The sequence below is a fragment of the Hyaena hyaena genome, unplaced genomic scaffold (assembly GCF_003009895.1).
Source record: "Hyaena hyaena isolate Hyena2069 unplaced genomic scaffold, ASM300989v1 scaffold_116, whole genome shotgun sequence".
In the NCBI taxonomy this organism is placed as follows: Eukaryota; Metazoa; Chordata; class Mammalia; order Carnivora; family Hyaenidae; genus Hyaena; species Hyaena hyaena.
The window spans coordinates 2533725-2552999 of NW_024080748.1; the positions used below are offsets into that span (position 1 = coordinate 2533725).

At 48.6% G+C, this 19275-nt stretch overlaps 1 protein-coding gene and 1 pseudogene across 5 annotated transcripts in view; one reads left to right on the forward strand and one right to left on the reverse strand.

The window, feature by feature from the left end:
* The window catches only part of NAV2 (neuron navigator 2), a 399681-nt gene that overhangs the window by 152574 nt on the left and 227832 nt on the right, over positions 1 to 19275 (forward strand). For all 5 annotated transcript variants that reach the window (XM_039236776.1, XM_039236778.1, XM_039236779.1 and 2 more), the window contains exons 4-5: positions 7189 to 7261; positions 16938 to 17193. In XM_039236776.1, coding sequence (XP_039092707.1) covers positions 7189 to 7261; positions 16938 to 17193 — 329 coding nt within the window. The remainder of the gene's footprint in view (positions 1 to 7188; positions 7262 to 16937; positions 17194 to 19275) is intronic.
* LOC120234774 lies at positions 10111 to 10721 on the reverse strand (annotated as a pseudogene).

Here is a 19275-nt window from a genome sequence, read left to right on the forward strand (position 1 = left end):
TAGCCCTAATCACTTCCCTTTAGCATCCGTGTCCAGCTCCTAACTTGGAAACTTAACGTTTGAAGAGTCCCTTCAGGGAGTATTAGGAAGTTAGGCAACATAACTCTGAAACTGGAGCAGGGGACAGGGTGTTGGCAACGGGATGCTGGATGAACGTGCCCAAGGGCACCTGCTGCACCTTTCTGACCATGCTGGTCCCCAGAGGAACTTTCCCCCTCATCCCCACAGAGCTCAGCTGTAAGGGTTTTTTATGGGAGCCTCCAGAGTAAGGACTGATTTCTAGAATGTTAGCTGTACCTCCCTTTCCAGATTTCTCTTTGTCTCAAGGGAAAAATCGAGAAGTCAGAATCTAATAGGAAAATGAAATATTCGAAGCGTTTGGAAGCAAAAGGGGAAAAGATAGTCACTGGAGGAATTTAAGATTCTTGTTTGCAATTGTTTCTCCTTGAAATAATTTTTTGTATCCATATGGACTTAACGCATGTGCTGTAACAGCACAGAGACTCCCATAGAGTTTTTATTTTAAGGAATTCTTGACAACATCTCAGAAAGCTGAAGTTATAAATATCATATACGGTAAGGTGGATAACATTGCCAAATTGAAGGAAGGAGCTGGGCGAAGCACTAGCAAGAGGAACAGATCTAGTAACTGAAGCCCCATCCGGCCTCTGAGTCCCACATTCTCCAGCTTTCTGCTTGAAAGCCACCAAGAAAGCGAGAGCTGATGTGAATGGCCCAAGCTGGGACACACGACGTGGAGCCCCTCATGCTACCGGGCTAGGACAGCTTCATGCATCAGCTAAGCAAGCTTGTGGCACTCACAAGGGGAGATGCTCTTGACTATCTCCCCACCTAAGAGAATTCGAAGTGCCACCATATGTTCCCCGCATATTCTTGGGTCTCCTAAAACGAAAACCATAATGTCCAAGCCCTGCCAGCTCTGTCTCACGGGATTGTGTCTCCAGGACCACACTGTGGCCCATGAGCCCTTGTGATCATGGGATGATGCTGAGCTCCAACACTGATAGAGGTGTCCAAAGCATAATGATAATAATTCAGCAGGACAGATCCTGCATGAGGTCATGACTGAGGAACACAGAGGAAAGAGACATCACAGATGAGATGGGCATTTAGGAGAGCGTTTTCCCAAAGTTCATTGCGCTTTTTGGTTTGGTTTCATGGTTGGATTTCTTTTTTTTCCCCTTCCTCTTTTCGACTTTTATTTTTGAAAAGGGGCAGAGGAAGGGGTGTCAGAAAGGCATGGAGGCCTGTTGGATAGGAAGCAGACCTTCTAGTACATGTGACCGCAGATGCTGACCTTCCCTTCCCAGCCCTCCCTGTCTCCATGCCCAGACCGGATGTCACCAGAGCCCCCCATCATGGATGCTGCTCGAGCCATCCCTGACACAAAATAGCCCATCCTCGAGCTTTCAGATCAGAAGGGCTTGGTCTGGCTGCTGTCGCCCTGGTAGTGGCTGGGGAGGTGGTATGTTTCAAGGCTTCCCTAAGACCTGGGAGGACCTCCACTTCTCTCTCCTGTCAGCTCTCGAATGTGGCCCCATGTGGCCAGCCCTCTGCTCTTGCTCAGTGTCCTGTCTCCTAGCTCTTCTCTTCTGCCTACTGGCTTCCAGCCATCACAACTCCCTTTTGCTTTCCAGAATGTGGTATGCTGCACCCTGCATGAAAGCGTTTGAGTGTTAGATTCACTAGGTTTAGTATGGATTTTCTCCCCAGTCTGTGTCCAGCTAACTCAGGTCTCAGCTCAAATTTCCCATCAGTCAACAAATCTTGAATATCAGCGATGCAGTCCTCACTGCTCTAAGTCCCCACGTGTGCCTGGGGTTACATCAGTGAATAGGCCAACAAAAAGTCCTGTCTCTCTTAACCTACATGCTATCTCTTCCTGAAGAAATTTTTACCTACCTCCACGCCCCTGGCTAGACCAGGTCTTCTAGTACCTGATAGATGTTGTCGACACTTGTTAGTGCATGGACTTAATGCCCAGTCCCCTACACTAAACCGAGGTCAGGGATTATTCACCACTGTGTGCCCAGTACCACACGTTGCCTGACACCCAGTAGGTGCTCAGTGAATATAGGTCAAGGAACGGATTAGTGAATGGATGAATGATGAGTTTCGTTGACAGGTAGCAGTGCCAGGTGTGAGGGCCCCACTTCTGGAAGGAAGCTGTCTGAGCTGATGTATGAGGCTCATAGAGAAGCTGCACGGTGCTTTTCACATCCCCAGACCTTGTAGGTTCATTCTTGGCCTTGTCTGCAGTGTGAATCCTCCATTGTCTAGGCCTTACTTATTTCACGACTTCTGGAAAATAACTGTAACCGTGCCTGACTTCAGTGCAGCAGCCATTGGCCCCTGTTCCCAGGATGGAAATCTCTAAGGGGCCTGGTGAGAAACTCTTGACTCCTGAAAACCAGTGTCCCGTTTACCTGTATGCCCGGAGCCCCGTCTTCCCCTTGGCCGTGGAAGTACCCAGAGAGACAGTCTTCGTCTGCATTAATCATTTTCATGCGCTTTGCACCCAGCTACGCTGGTATTCAGAGAAAAATGCTGCCATGACAACAGCCACAACAGATGGTATTTGATCAGTCTCTAAGCTATGGGAGAGATCTACAGCAGCTCTTCCGAGGTTTGCATATTTTACTTTATCATGAGACACCCAGTCCAGCCTTAACCATGGTTGAAATGCAAAGTTTTGCATTTGCCTTCTGTCCCTCCCCCTTCTCTTTCTAGTTGTTTGGCATTTGTTTCGACTGTCTTGCTCTCTGGCTGGCCTGCGTGGAGATGTGCTCTTGGATGTGGGAAGCACAGACTACAACGTGCATGGAAGGTGCCCTGCGCGTCTCCAATTCAGAGATGGTTGAGAAACGCTCCAACTTTGCGTTGGAGATCCCAGCTGAGACTGCGAGAGAGCCTTCATGGCAGCCTTTCTCTCCTGGATCTTCACGGACTCCACATGGTGGAGGCCACGTGTGGCCCCAAACCAAGGGAAGACTGGGGAATGCATCTCAGTCTTGGTTTTCCCTTTACTCCACCCGTGCCTTCATTCAGCCCCTTTCTGCTCCAGGGGTCTCCAAGCCACTTTAGGGTCCCACTTCTGGGCTTCCCTCCTCTCCCTCTACCCCACAGCTGATGCTGCATACTCCATGAACTCCATCCCAGAGCTCCTAGACCCCTTTCTACGGTAGCAGCTACGACAGCCTTCTCACCCAGCATGAAGTGCAGCTCCCCCACCCCCCACCCCCCTGCCCCCTGCCCCCAGCAACACTGGAATGTCCAGCTTTGCGCAGATTTTTTTGGCTAATTTTGGAAAGTAGTTTATATTGGCTGCTATGTGTTAATGAACAACTTGGGTTGTATTTACATACTTTGCTGGTTAAGAGCCTTTCCCATCACTCTGCATCCCAGCTTTAACCAGATCTGCCTCTCACACTGCGAGTCTGGATCGCACATGAACCATGAGGCTCATTAAAGATGGGCATGCAGACAACCTTGTGCTGTAATGAGTGCTGGGGCCATTGCCCTCACCTGGTGTGGTGGCAGTTTGCAGTTTCAACAGGGCAGGGGGATGGATTGTTTACCTGTATGGGACTTGGAAGAAAACCTTAAGGTGAATTTTAATCACAAGAGAGGCTGGATCAAAGAAACATTCTCCCCTTCTGATCTCCTTCCAAGTGAAGCCAGGAGGTTGGAATGCACATCTGACCCTATTCTGCTTCCCGGCCCTGCTCTCTTCCTGGGGTGCAGATGAAAAGAGCGTGGGTCTCAGCAGCCTTGTCAGGAGTGATTTTTAACCTTAATGGAACATTATTAAAGCGTGGATTTGAGAGTTGAGGAATGTTTTTTGACCTCCTTCTGGGAGCAGAGAAATCATCGTGGAGGGAAAAAAATCCAGGGCTCTTGATGAGCTTATGAATCGTGTTTTACATGGTGACCCAAGTTCTTATTTTTAGTTTTAACCTGTTCCAAGAGTGCAATCCGACCATCTAGATATTGCTCCCTGTTTTATCTCCTCTTTAGGAGAAAGCATTCTTGATGACCTTAAGCCTTCTCTCTTCACCTAATGAAGAGCCTTGCTTCCTTTGTTTATATGCTCCGATTCTCCCGGAGATGGATGGGAATCAGGGTATGTGTCGGATGGCTCTGTGGACCCTAAAGAGAAGGTTATATAAATGTGGGCTTCTGCACAGGCGGGAGGACTCTGCACCAACATGGTCAGAAGAATCAGGCGCAGCGCCTGGAACGGAGCAGACAGGTACACAGTTATATTGATGGAATTTTGAAAAGAATCCTATAACGCAGGTTTCTCAACCTTCGCACCATTGATATTTTGGGTAGGATTTCTTGTTATGGGGGGCGGTCCTGTGCCCTGAAGGATGTTTAGCCGCATCCTTGGCCTCAACCTGCTGGATGCTAGTAATACCCCCACACCGTGAGAACACAGAATGTAGGCAGATGCCCCCTGGGGACAGCGAAACCATTGCCTCTTCTCCCACTTTCTCTGCCCTGAGGAGAACTGATCTAAATTAGGAAATTTCTTTGAAAGCATGGTAGGGCTTTTAAAAAGCAATAGGAGGAAGAAGTAGTCTAGGTAACCTATTTAAACTTCTTCATTCCTTTAATAGAATTTAACATTAAAGGAAAGCCCCGTAGATGGCCAAATCTAAATGAACCAAGGGCCAGCCTTGCAGGAAGAAATGACCATGGGCTTTAAATGATACTACATGCACTGAATTACTCCACTAATGTGCCAAGTAAATGTGCTTTATGCTCTTCAGAAGGGAATTTCGATCAAATTTCAATGTTCTGGGAGAGCAGCAGTGCTTTTCTTGAATGTGTTGGTGGGTGTCTTTTTTTTTTTTTTTCTTTCTTAATCAGTGTCACTATGCTGCACTATTGTTGAAAAACTTAACCTACCAACGCCTGCACACCTACTTGACGCTTGCCAGGGTAAATACCAAGTGTACTATTTTTGATTTTACATGAACAGATTCACGGGTGGTGAGCTTTCTTTTTCTCATTTTCTGTGGGGACCTAATTGCCAAAGCCTGACTAGTCCACCATGTGCAAGATCTACTGAAGAAGGTAGGATAAGATTATTCAAAAAAGGGGTAGAAGAATTTTATAGTTATATCATGATTTATATATATAAATGTATATTTATATAAATATATATATGTGTGTGTGTCTTTGTGGGGGCAACAAATCATTTTGTGTGGTTTTGGTAGATTACCTTTGTATGTAATTGCAGAAGTAAGGACCCATGATAATTTTTAGCAAAAGCAGGATTTTGTAATGGGGAAAGAGCATTTAAAGCCAGAATTCTCATTAGTTACAAATGTAAGCAGATGGCTTCAGAACATCTTCTCCAGGGCCCTCCTGGCCATTTTCTTCCTTCTTTCCCCTTTCCCTTCCCTCTAAGATGGTAGCACCTGGGTGTCGCTGCCCATCACTCTGCTGTGGAAAGAAGGAAGGGTTAAAAGCAATCTTGTTTTCACTCCCCTTTATAAGAAATGGCTTTCTGCAGTGGCGGCAGGTCTCGCTCACAGCATCAGCATTGACTTAGTTTGCAGGAAATTGCATTTTGCCCCTTTGCCTAGAGATAAAACAAACAAAAAACCAGCACCTCCCAGATGAGGATCTTTGAGGGTGAGCTGGAGGCTGGGAGAGTTGGGAACCTGTGCTAAAAACTGCAAGGATGGGGGTGTGTGGACGACTCAGTCTGTTAAGCATCTGATTCTTGATTTTGGCTCAGGCCGTGATCTCCTGGTTCGTGAGATCGAGCTCCACGCTAACACCGTGGAGCCTGCTTGGCATTTTCTCTCTCCTCCTCTGTCTCTGCCTCTCCCCTGCCTGCACTCTCTCTCAAATAAATAAACTTTAAAAAAAAAAAAAAAAAGTAAGGATCTAGCAATCTCAGGTTCAGGGTGGACTGGAGTCTTGTAAAGGCAGTGCAGTTTTATTCAGGTGGTCCATGGCTTAATGAAGTGTTCGGAAGCGCTGCAGACTAGGAACAGAGAAGGAAGATGTCAGACGTGCATTTAGAGAAGACTACCTTGGAGCCATACTCTACTCAAATGTGATCTCTTACGCCGCAGACGCGTAGCTCTGTGCCTTGTGAAGTAGCCTTCGGAATACCGCTTGGGGAGGGGGAGGGGGATTGGTCACATGTACACTGTGAAATATGGTCATTTATTTGAGATCCACCCAATGGGTTAAACACCTACTTGAGTCCATAAGAATGCTTGAGTCCATAAGGACCTAGGAAGGTGGGGGGGGCGGCAGCGGTGAGGGCATCTCCAACTGTGGAATGCAAACTGTACGTAGTTCAAAGATCCTTCTGCCAAGTCAAAAGCAGTTTCTTTTATTTATGGTCACCATTGATGTTAATCGAGCCTAAACATTTTTCTGTCGACTAAAAAATCATTAGCCCTGACAACTGAAGTCAAATCAGACCTTTGGGAATAGCCTAATTGTTCTTTCCTGAGGGCTGGACATTAGCTTGCCCTTGGCCGTGGCATCAGCCCTGGCAGGCCTGGGAGGCCTCCCAGACTCTGGCAGGTGGGTTCCTTCTTGTCACAGAAAACACAGAGGACAGAGGGGCTCATTGAGGTCACAGCGCTCCCTTGTCATCTGCAGTGCCTGCCGTCCTGAGAATTTTGTGAGTAAACGTGGCCCAGAGCCCTGTCGAAACTCGTGTTCACTGTTTTCCTGTTTGACGGCGTGCCACCTCCGTGCTGGAAATTCTTCCCAGCTGCTGGTAGACGGGTGGGTCCAGTATCCCCCATGGTCCCCACCTCCATTTTTCTGGCAGCTGCTCAAATTTTCAGGATAGCTGTAGTGACAGTGGCGAACATAGGAACTCTCATTCCACTCTGGTTATTTTTGGCAGTCCCGAGCAAGCCGGGGCCTCGACTTCTGGAGCTGTGTGGTTGGAATATTGGGTAACTTTTTCCTGTGCAAGTACAGACAGAGAGTCCTGACCTGCACCCATCCATCCATCCATCCATCTGCCGTTTCCGAGTCGTTTTTGCTTGTTGAGAATCTTCGCAAATGCACAGTGAACCCTCTGTCTGACATAGCTCTCTGTTCCAGATGAAAGATGGCTCTGCTCTGGAGAAGGCTGAACATTGATTGAGTGTATATCTTCTTTTTTTTTTTTTTTCCTAGATTGAAAACATAGACGCCTGCTTGAATTTCCTGGCAGCTAAGGGAATAAACATCCAGGGGCTGTCTGCAGAAGGTGAGTCAGAGCACTGCTTCTAAAGCTGCCTTCTCATCATTTGAAATGCCCACCTGTTACTTACTGAGGACTTGAATACAGCTCAGCGCAGGGGTGCTGGTGGGCTTTTCTGCCTTTGTTTTCCTACTGCTTTTAAAGCAGCCCCAGGCTTGTCTAGACCAGAGGATGCCAGCTTTTTGACACCCAGTGAATCACTCCAGGAACATAGATTCGACCATGTGGGGACTGGAGACAAAGCTGCTTCTCTAGAGAAGGGCTTTGTCAAACAATGCTGATTTGATTCACCCGGCTAACAATTCAGTTAATTATCAAGCCAGGCCTTATCTGGGGGAGAGAGAACACTTAGCCACAGCACATATTTAAACTGTACAGTTCCCAGGGAAAAACGCCTAATCCTTATCTCTGACTTTTATGAGAAGAAGCAGCACTGTTTTCTTAGCTAAAAAAAAAACAACGAAAAACACGTGATATATTAATGAGATGCTACATTTTGACATCCCGATTAGTTTTTAATTAACTCCAATTGGGTGGCTAATTAGCACATTAGCCTGCGCTGGTGGTTTGCTATTCAATTAGGTATTGGTCTGGAGATGGCTGGTCCGAATGCTCAGCCGCCTCGGGCAGCGTCTTGCCCTGGAATTTTCTGCGCTCTCCTGTTTGTAAATACCAGCAGCTGCTGGCTCCGAAGCCGCCACAGGGCCCGGCATCCTCCCAAACTCATTAGGCTGCACCTGCCTCCAGGTTTCCCAGAACAGGTAAAGCAGTTTGGGCTTCACAGGACACACACCGCCTTTCCCTAGCAAGGTTGCTCGTTGGAAAGATGCCGGGTAGCAACGACTCCAGTGGTCAGGTTGGGGAGGGGTGGGGGCAGAGAGGAAGGAAGCAGCCCAGGGGAGCAGGTAAGTTTGCCAAAGTGACCTGTTTGGGGCCCATCCCTTGCCTTTGCGCTGCTCTGCAGTGAAAGCTTGGTGGTCCCGGATGGTTGAACTATAGTCTCTTCCGGTACTGGGGTCAGGTGGCTACTGTGGGTGCCTTGTGGGCTTGTCGCTTCTGAACGTGAACTCACATATGCTAGGCCTACCCCGGGTCAGGGATGGACACACTGATTCCAGAGGTCTCCATTGCTGCTCTTGGGTGCTCAGCCCTAATCCTGGCTTTGGGGGCGTGGGGGTGGGGCACTTGGAGGATTCCTTTAGCCCAGGGGGATGGGCACTCTTGTGGGGATGAGAGCTGAGCTAAATGCCTCTAGGCTATGGAACTCACATTGCTGGGGTGTGGGGGTGTTGGTGTGGTGTTTCCGTGGATGAATAGAGAGATGCAAATTGCCATTCCGAGGAATATCACTTCCTTCTGGTACAGATTTTTGTGCTAGCTGGTGGGTGGCTGGCACACACTCTGGAAGTAGTTGGACCCCAAGCCTCTGCCCACCGGTAGAGCATCAGCAGGGAGTTTCACAGAGTCCTGCTCGGCAGAAAGGGCTCTGGAGGGTGTGGACTCTGTAGGTCAGTTTCATCTCCTATGGCCTGGAGGTGACAGCCAGCCACTCTGCCATCTATCTACACATTGCTGCCTCATTTGTCCTTCTGCACCATCGTTTTCATACCTTCAGGCATAGATTATCTACTTAACAAATACCTGTTGAATAAGCAAGTACCACCTGTGCTTACAACGCACGCTTTTCGATGCACAGCTCCCGCATTCACAACAGAACTGGGTAACCTTGGGAAAACCTTGGCTTAAAGAGGTTGTGAGTGACATCCTCATGGCTTGTGGCTAGTGAGCGGCAGAGCCCGGGTTTGAGCCCAGGTCTGTGCGATTACAGAGCTCACGTTCATGGTGTCCTTTGAGACAGCAGATGGGCTACGTCTAGGCATGTCACGTACAGGTGAGAGAAATCAGAAAAGATTTGTTGGCTGGAGTATCAGAAGATGTTGTGCAGCCCGCAGCGGCGTATCATACAGAAGGGAGTTCTGCCCCAGCCCTGTCCGGGTTAGGTGTGACCCTTGGGGTCTCTGAGCCTAGAAGAGCGCAGTCATAACTGGTGTGTTGAGGTCTCAGTCATTGGGGCCCCACGTGAAGTGGGGTCGTGGTGTTTCCGTAACTGCCCCCGGTTGTGTGATGTTGAAACCCACACCTTTCCTGCTGTCGAGACTGACTTGCTGATGTCTTGGCTGGAATACATAGCTCGTCAGTCATGGTTAGTTATTAGAACAGTTTTTTATGCCCGTGCTTATGACCGTCTTGTTTGTTTTTAAACTTTAATTTCAAACTCTCCTCAAAGCTCTTTTTCACCCTTGTGCCCCAGGGCAAGTAGGTTTAGAAGACTGAAGAGTGATGGGGGACTAACGACTTCTTTGTCTCCCAGTCTTCCTTTGCCTGAGTCTCCCCGACTAGGGCAGAGAGAGCAGGCAGAATTCTGGTGAAGTTGCTGCCATTTTCTTGGGTGGCCATAATTGCCACTGACCCCACATGGGTGTCTCTGACCATGGACTTGCTCCCTGCTGCTCCCAGGACATTGGTGGCCTTTCATGAGATTTGTCCAGCAATTCTGGCTCACTTTCAATGGGTAGCATTTATATCCCATCCCCCTGATTCAGGCTCCTCATTGCCCCCATCTAAGGAGGTCCTATATTATCTACTGTAAAACCGGCAGGAAGGTGTGGACACTGTTTTCCACTTGACGGTAGGTAGAACCATCCTTCTGTCACCTGGAAGCCCCCTCCATACAATTTCTCTCCAGCTCTTTTATCGCCAACTTAGGTGGCCAGGAGGCAGATCTGCCAAGTCTGTGCTGAGTAGATGTCCAGTTGGGAACAGGAGTACCAGCACCTGACTGGGAGTGATTTTCTTCATGCCTCCTTTGTCTTCAAGGAGCACAGGGACCCCACCTTCTTGTTCTTTGGTGAGGGGAGGAAATAACCAGTCTCTGTGATCAGCAGTCATTACCACCCTCCCCCACTCTGTGATACTTTCTCATCTAGATCTTGTGTTTCTCGTTTTTATTGTGGTGTGTGTGTGTGTGTGTGTGTGTGTGTGTTTGTCCATTGAGGCATTTTATTTGCACATATGTATTATGTCTGTAGAAAAAGAATCCTAGGATTTTCCCCCCTGTGTGTTTTCATCTTGCTTCTTTGTGGTCCATGATGTCAGCTGCGGTTGTCAGTAGAATGAAACCAAACAGGGTGGGATGAAAGCAGATAATTCTGCCATTTTTCTAGATCTTGAAGTTGTACATCAAGTTTGGGGCTGATCACTCCATACTTGTTTAACCTGCGTGTGAGGCTCACAACCATTTCCCCAGTTCTGTGATCATCCGCGATTTCACATTGGCCAATGGAACTGTGCTTGTCAACGGAATGATGACTCTGAAGCATGGCCCAGTAAGAACCTGGCATTTGCCTCTCTTTTCAGCATTTTTAATGGTCTTGAGAGCATTTGCCAGGACACGGATGCATACCATATGGTGGCACGGAAAGATGACAGAGTCCTCGAGATCTTCTTACACTGACTCTCGGGGTCGGGGGATGATGGTGGTGTTGGGTGGTAAAGACTGATTCCGGACCTGTGCGGTCATGTGAGAAGGTAACGGGCCCTGACTTCTGTCAACTCCTTGAACTTCTGAAGCAAGGGTACTTAGAGACTTTTATCCTCAAATGGGCCTCATTCACAGTTTGAGGGTTACAAGAAACCTCACTTGATGTACTGTTAGATTGTAGGAGTAGAAGCCTTTGTGGAGAACCCACCATATATCAGTCACTGAGCTAAGTGCTGTGTACGTGTTTTATATCTTTTTAACTCCCTCGGCAACTTTTTAAAATCAGTATTCATACAGATGAGGAAACTAAGGCCCAGAGAGCTTACATTCCACATGGACGGAGGGAGGCAGGGCCCACAGGTCAGCAGTGCCTAAGCTACTCACATCTGCTTGAGAGACCTGCTATTTTCTACTGCTCCCCACTGCCCACACTGCTAACCACCTGCCTAATTAACTAGAAGAGCATTATAGTGTCCAAAGAAGCAATGTAGTTTTAATGCTTTTGGTTTTCCTTTTGAAGACGATTGAGTGCCCTGAGGCTCCTCCTCTGATGAAAAACATCAGTGCTTGGAAAGCCCCATAGGTTCTTCTCCACCCTTTTCCAGTGACTAAAGCAGGTTTGGAAGCCCAGGAGGGTGTATGCACCTGTCCATGAAACACTGAAGCAGGTCGTGCCCTGCCCCGACCTGCCTGTTAGAGGCCCACAGAGAGCTTTGTCTGGAGTGGAGGCTGCAGAGCCAGGTGAGCCCCATGGACACGCTGCTGGTTTGGGGCACTTCCCCTGGACTAGGCCTTCCCACCCCCTCTGTGTTCCAGAAGGTTGGACCCATCCACTTGCTCTTGGAAGCTTGTTGGAATCCTGTGAGCTTGGGCTTTGCCCTAAGCTGGGTGGTTTTCAAGATCCCTGAACCCCTCCCTGACACATGCTCCACCTGTCACGACCATCTGTAAACCTGTCCCGTGAGGAAGGATGGCCTTTATCCTTGGGAGTTTTGAGAACACCTGGCCCAGAGCCCATCCTCCCATAACAGACAAGGTCTGGGGGTGAGGCACATCCGATTTAGTTCGGCAGACACCTGCTGGGCACATCCTGTGTGCCAGGCATAGTATCAGTCGCGCAAATGAACTTCAATATCAGTAGGAGAGCTGTGCTAGTGGTATGTACTAGAGCTGAGCAGTACGTACTCGGTGGGGCCCAAAGAAAGGCAGTGATTAGCTCTCTGAGGAGGTCGGGGGGCTTTGTAGACACAGTGGCATTTCCCCTGGGCTTTACAGGATAAACAGGCATTCACCAGACAGGAAAGGAAGGTAAAGGGAAACCGAGACAGGAGACGAAGCATGAGTGATATGACGGGAGCAAAGACTAGCTCTTTATCAACCTTGCGGAGTGGACAAAGAGAAGGATGCTTCCAGGCACCTCCAGGAAGGAGCGCACACTTTCGGAGTGAAATCGTTTGCCGACTTGATGAGCTCAGACCCGGTTTGGCCAGAATCCTAGATGCTGAGCTGGTCCCCCTTTTATTCTGAGCCAGAGAGCAGAAGGGCTTTCTGGACTGTTAGGAGAAAAGCAGCAGGTGGATTCTTTCCGTTTCCTCCTACCCACATCACCTGTTTGGCAGTGAGTGGGACTGATTCTGTCCCTCACCCCCTCATCCCTCTTCACGAAGCCTTTAACGGGCTTCGTGAGCAGTACACAGGGGGCTGCAGGAATGGGGTAGAGAGTTATGTGGTGAATGTCAGTTATGCAGATGGGCCATTCAGAGGAATAGACCACAGGATCCATGGTCCCAACTCAGCCGGGTGAGCCTGACAGTGCTGTGGTTTAAGGGATCTGGATAGGACTTCTGACTCTGCGGTCTGGTCCAAGGTAGCCCTCCCTTTGGCTCCCAATCAATCCCTTCTTCCCTACAAAGCAGATTTCTTTGTATTAGATTATTCCAGTGTTTGTTCCTTTGTAAACCAGGCCTGAGATTTCTCCAAAATAATGTTGCAAGCAAAGAACTCTGTTTTTCCTACCCTTCATGTCTAACATCTCACACAACATCAGTTATGTTATCCACACAACAGTGGAGCTTTATACCAGCCAGAGGGAGCAAAGAAATCAGCTAGCACCCAAGGGAATGAAAAGTCAAGGCAATACTGACTTCTAATGGAAATTGAAAATGGTCTATGGTTCGTTCATTAGACATGGGCATGGCCACAAGCAGAGAAACGCAGTCAGGATTCTCATGCAGGTTTAGATACTGGCTAGCTAGTGTCCATTCTAGTGAGGTCTGTGGTTTTCTTTTTCTTCCTTTGTTCCTTTCTCTAGAAATCAAGAGAGTAAGGATAGTTGATCAGGCACAAAATGATACCCTTTTTCCAAACCTTGGGAAATGTCAGGAGGGAAACATTTTTGTGGGCTGATGGGTTTTGTTGTTAGATGCCAGTGCCGCCGGCTCACCAGCCCCGTGGGACACAGGCACATGCCACTTGGAAATGTGGAAAGGATGCAATTCTAGCTATTTTGGATACTGTCTGTTATAGACCACCCATGGCATAAACCATGTGGCTTCCGACCCCAAATAGCATTTCTCACTCTCCAGTTTTTGTGCTCTGAGAAGAAAATTACAGTCCAGACATCCACTGACTAGTGAATGGATAAACAGGACGGGGTATATCCATACGATAGAGTGTTCCTCAGCATTACAGAGACAAGCTAATGAGAACTGCTCCAACATGGACTCGCTTAAAAACATACTAAGTGAAAGAAGCCACATGCAAAAGGCTACCTATTACATGGCTCCATTTATAGGAAGTGCCCAGGAGAGACCAACCCTGTAGAAACAGAAAGCAGATTCCATGTCGCCCAGGAATGGGTTTGGGAATTTGATTGCTGACAGAGCATGAGTACCGTTCTCAGGGTGATGCAAGTAGTCTAAGGTTAGAATTTACAGAACTTACTGAAAATCACTGTATACTTAGTTTTATGGATGTAAATCACACTTCAGTAAAGCTATTTAAAAAAGAACCAGAAGCTCACCATTGACTTTTGTCTAATATGAGATTATTCATGATTAATTTCCTTCTCGATGCCTGTCACTGCGGCATAAAGAGGGGAGGAGCAGGAAGAACACGCAGCTTCATAGGCTTCCTTCAGGTGCGGAGCCCGGTGGTAAGTTCCGAGGAGGCTATAGATAGAGTGGCCATATTTTCTGAATCAAAAGGGGAAGTAGAGGCAGGCAGTGTCCTGGGTGCCTTGCACTCATTTCCCCATTTAATGTTCACTTAATTCTCCTAACAAGCCTGTGTAAAAGGTGCACTGGAGCATATGCCCACTTTAAAAATGAAGAGTGAGGCTCAGAGAGATTGAGTCTTCTGAAAACTCAGTCTACATGAACCATAGAGATTCAAACCCAGGTCTTTCTGGCTCCAGAAATCAGTGACTTTGTGATAAAAATGTTCCCTCGTAAGAAGTGTATCTGTGGGAGAACTGTGCTCTTTGACAGAATGTTTGAGGGAATAGTGCTGAGCTATGAAGAGGAAGTGACTTCCCAGCCACAGTGGATAGAGAATATGACAGAGTCATCTCCATTTGCCCTGGGTTGGGCTGGTCTGTTATGAGGCGCTTATGTGGACGTGCCTGCCTCTTGCAAGGAACAAACCACCGGCCCCTGGCTGTGCTGAATTTTTAGTTCCTCCCTCCTTTGTTTTTTCTTCCATGGGTCCAAAAAAAAAAAAATGCACTGTGGAATGTTTGGCACATTCCATAATAGACCACTTACAGAAGAATAAGGAATACTTAGATGCCCACCAGCTAGCTTAATAAATAAAACATTAGCTGGTGTACTTTTAAATTTACCACATATGATGAGGATACAAGTAAGCCAAGTTACACAGTGTTAAGAGACCGGGCTTTGAGCTGGAAAACCCCAGATTCAAATCCCAGATCCCAGCTCCAACATTTATTGCCTTGGAGAGGTCATAAGGTTTTATGAGCCTCTGTTTCTCTTTAAAAGGGGAACAATAATATTCACTTCCCAGGTTGTAGGGATTGAATGAGCTCATGCACAAAACAGCTTACCCTGATACGTACTAATTACTGGTAGTCCTTGGTATTACAAACCAGATAACCTGACAATCACAAACGGCACTAAAAGCAAATCTTACACAGATTCACCAATCCCCGTGATTAGCTCTACCTTCTCCCTCCCTTGTATTTGATTTTGAGGGGGAAATTATTTCTCAAGTTCCTTAACAGGTGCTACCCTGCATGCCAGCTTTTGATTCTGTCCCTAACTTCCATCAGCGCCCAGCAGGGTGACCATGGGCCATGGGTGTGTCACTTCACCCTCTGGAGCCAATTGACTCCTCCCTTCCAAACCTCACATTCTGTAACCCTGATGTATCTGTAGAAACATTTAGAAGCAGAAACCGAGCAAGCCACAAGGGTGTGTGTGCTACTGTTTTGGTCTCCTTAGGATGGAGAAGCAAGTAGCACAGAAGGGTTAAAGCTGAAGTAACTCCAGAAATTGGGGGAGGGGAGGGCTCCCTCAGATCTGTGGGGCTATCTCTCCTCCCCACATTGCACACAACGGTTTATAAGCATCCTCCTTCGCCAGGTCGGTCCTGGCTTACACCTGCGCTGACACCATTAAAAGCTCCCCCCTTTCACTACCAAAAAGTATCATGGTGTGCATGGTAAGTCATCAGATGACCGTAGTAAAAACAAATACCATGTCTAAGGCATGAACCTGGACCTGCATGGGAATCTCCCATAGGATTCTGGGGGCTACAGTTATTCGTAACCAAGAGCAGTGAAGGGCTTCACTGCTCATGGCTTGCTTTCGGGATTTGCAGAGCACCCTTGTGTGATGGGGCCAGCTGTGTCCATATCGCCAGGGAGGCCCAGAGATTATGTGACGTGCCTGGAGTTGTGCGGCTAGTCCATACTGGAGTCCCGACTGGACCCCGTGTCCCTATCGTCAGTTGTAATCTCCGTTTCTTCAGAGCCTGGCAGTCATTCATCCTGGGCTTCTCATCACGCCCAGGGCACTGGCAGGCTTCTAAGGAAGGGGGCTTGTTTCTGAAAGGACCCCATTCATACCCTGTGTCCCACAGCTGCTCCTGGAGGAAACTCGTGTTCCTTTACCAGCGGTCTCTTCCCAGCCCTGGGCTAACCTGGACGTGTGTATTCCCCAAACAGGAGATACTCTCCTTCCTCCGCCCCCCTGGCCAGTTCGGAGAAGGAAATTGAGCCTCAGGTTGACACAAAGCAGAGGGAACCCCAAGATTCCTTCTTCCTGCCCCTCAGGCTGGGTGGCCCTATTACCTCACCCTCAGGATCAAGTCAGACCACAGCCATTGCATCTGTTGTTAAAAGAACAGAAAAGGAGGGATTCCCCAAGGGGAAACACCCTTGATCCATAGCTTCTGCCTGTGAATAAATATTTTATTCCTTCTCTGCAGCTTTTTATGCATGCCTTGAGGCAAATCCATTTTAACATCGAAAACTTCCTGTCTGGAATAAAAATGTTCTCATCCCCACTCTGCTCTCGTTTTTTTAAACACATTATTTTCTGTATGTGAGTTCTCTATGAAAGCAAGTCCTGTAGCCTATCCCCACACTCATCCCAAATTAACGTTAGTAATTCAGTGGACGAGGGAGACACAGAGCTGCGTGTCTAGGTGGAAGGATAGTCAGGGAGAGTAGAGGGAGGCTGGTGGAGGGGTGGGGGGGCAGGAGCCACTTGGCACACACCGTGTGGCTGATGGCACGTGGCAGAGCTGCTGAGTGGAAACCCGTGAATCTCCCCCAGCACCCGACAGCACCTCTGTCCCGGATCAGTGGCTTTGCCTGAGCACAAGCACAGTCTTGGCTTGGGACTCTCACTTTTTTTGGTTGTGTCCTTGCTGAGAATTTCCTCCTGGCCCTTGCCAGACATCTAGTTGCGACTTGCCTCACGTATTCGCTCTAATCCCAGTGGGGGAGAGGGAACGAATTTCTCTGTGGCTGAGGCCTGACTCTGATCGACGACAGTGATGGCGATGATGTGTGCAGGCGCTCAGTCCTGTCCTTGAGAAGCGAAGCTTGAAGCTCAGCAAGAAAGGACTCCCAAGGCGGGCCTCCTTGTCTAAAAGAATTTATTTATTGTCTTGCAGAAATCAGGAATGGCAACCTCAAGGCCATCCTAGGCCTCTTCTTCAGCCTGTCCCGGTACAAACAGCAGCAGCAGCAGCCCCAGAAGCAGCACCTCCCCGCACCGCCGCCCGCCGCGTCCCAGGCGGCCGGGGCCCCCTCCCAGGGCCAGGCTGGCACTCCTCAGCAGCAGGTGCCGGCCACTCCCCAAGCCCCGGGCCAGCCTCTCCAGCCGGCGCCACATCAGCAGTCAAAAGCACAAGCTGAAATGCAGTCCAGGTGGGGGCTCCTCGCCAATGGATAATTCTGTGTTTCGTGGGCCATCCTCCACACCGGCCGAATTCTAGCCTGGGCCGGATGTCTTGTCGTTTGGGCCTCTTTGGTGCTGAGAACCACAGGGGATGGGTGGGGGAGAGTAGCCTGACCTTGAAATGGATGTGGTGGGGCTGCCTCTCGTGCCTGGCGGAGATACGTGCTTTTATAGGTCAGCATGGCCAGCAGCCAGGGCTAATTAGCCGCTCTGGCCTCAGCTCTGGCCTGTGATGCACATGCTCCTGTGCAATAAAGGGCCCCGAAAATAGACTTCCAACTTGCTTTGCGTGTTTGCCCCTAAGCTGGGTATTCGGTGCCCTGTGTGTGAGTCATTTTACTTAGTGGAGGCAGGAGTGCTGCAGCAGGCACTTCTGCTTCACCAGAGGAAAAACAGCAAGAGCAGAGAGGATGGCAAATGCCTCTCAAGGAAGAGGGGCAGCAGCCACCTGCCCTGAGAGGGCCCGCGGCTGGGTCCTGCTAACCTTAAATGGTTGGCAGCAGACTCTTGGGTGGTCCTCTGCTTGGCAGGATTGGGGCTCAGGTTGGGTTGAAGCTCCCAGTGGGACCGATGCTTGCCGGCTGGCCTCGCTGCGGGGTGGCCTGTAAGCCGAGCATCAGAGCAGTTACCATCTACAGTGACAGTGCGACTCGCTGTATCCACCCCTGCAGAAGATCACCTTGTAAAACATTCATTTTAATGATAGGGGGAGGAGGGAAGGACGGGATTAGGAACTAGAAAGTTTTTTTTAAACATTTGCTTATGTAGTTTTAAGTTTGTTTATTTTGAGAGAGAGGGAGAAAGAGAAGCTCAAGCAGGCTCCACCTATCAGTGACAAGCCCCATGTGGGGCTCAAACCCACAAACCGTGAGATTGTGATCTGAGCAGAAGTCAAGAGTTAGATGCTCTACTGGGACTGAGCCACCCAGGCGCCCCGAATTATTTATTTTTTGGGAGAGAGGAAGTGGAAGAGGGGCAGAGAGAGAGAGAATCCCAAACAGGCTCTGCACTGTAAGCACAGAGCCCAATGTGGGAATTGAACTCAGGAGCTGTGAGGTTGTGACCTGAGCTGGAATCTAGAGTCCAACACTTAACCGACGGAGCCACCAGGTGCCCCAGGAGCTAGAAAGTTTTTGACCCCTAGTCAAAACTGTGAAGAAAAGTCCACAGTCATTGTTGTTTAAAGCTGTAAACCTTTTGTTATCAAACCTAGATGTCACTAAGTAAATTGATGGGTTGATTTCATTTAATACGTGCTGACGAGTAACGGCTTCCCTTCTCCAGGCCTCTAAACCACCAGCCTTACTAAGCGCTGGGCTCAGCAGCCCATTGTGGCTGGGCAAAGCACAGAGTGGTTCAAATAGAACAGGTGCCTTAGAGATGGCTATGGCTTCTTCCTCCCCCTGAGAAGTGCTGTTTCCCATTCATGATGGTGTTACAACCAACACGCTGGATGTACTGTAAACCAGATCCCCTAATTAATTATCTAATTATATCCAATTTATATTATGGAAACGTGTAGACTAGCAGAAATGCCTGGACTAGTGGTGAGGAACAGACAGCCAGGCAGCAAGCCTCCCCCCACACCCCCAAAGAGCCACCTAAGCGAGAGCCACTCTCTGATCAGAGGTCCCTGATGGCCCTGGGAGATTCAATGAGCAGGATACCCTCTCCCACATGGTATTCTAATAAGTGCTTATTCCTTGGATGGTAACTTGCAGGGGAAGGGTTCTGTAGGGGGAAAATGTGGTAAATAATCTGGGTTGGCTTGTTAGAACTGTTAATATGGGTCTACTCAGATCCTTGAATCTGCCAGTATGCATTCAGTTATTTAGTGTGTGAATGCCTTCTGTGTGCCAGGCACTGATTTAGGTGCTTGGGGTTCATGGCTGAATGAGATTACCAGTGTGCCCACTCTCTGCCTTTTACTGGAGGAAGCAGGCAAATAAACAGGGAAGACAAATACCAGTATTACGAGAAGATGATGCAATTCAGAAGGATTAGGCTGATAACTTAGGTTGGGCTGATAGGAAATTCTCTCTGGGGATATG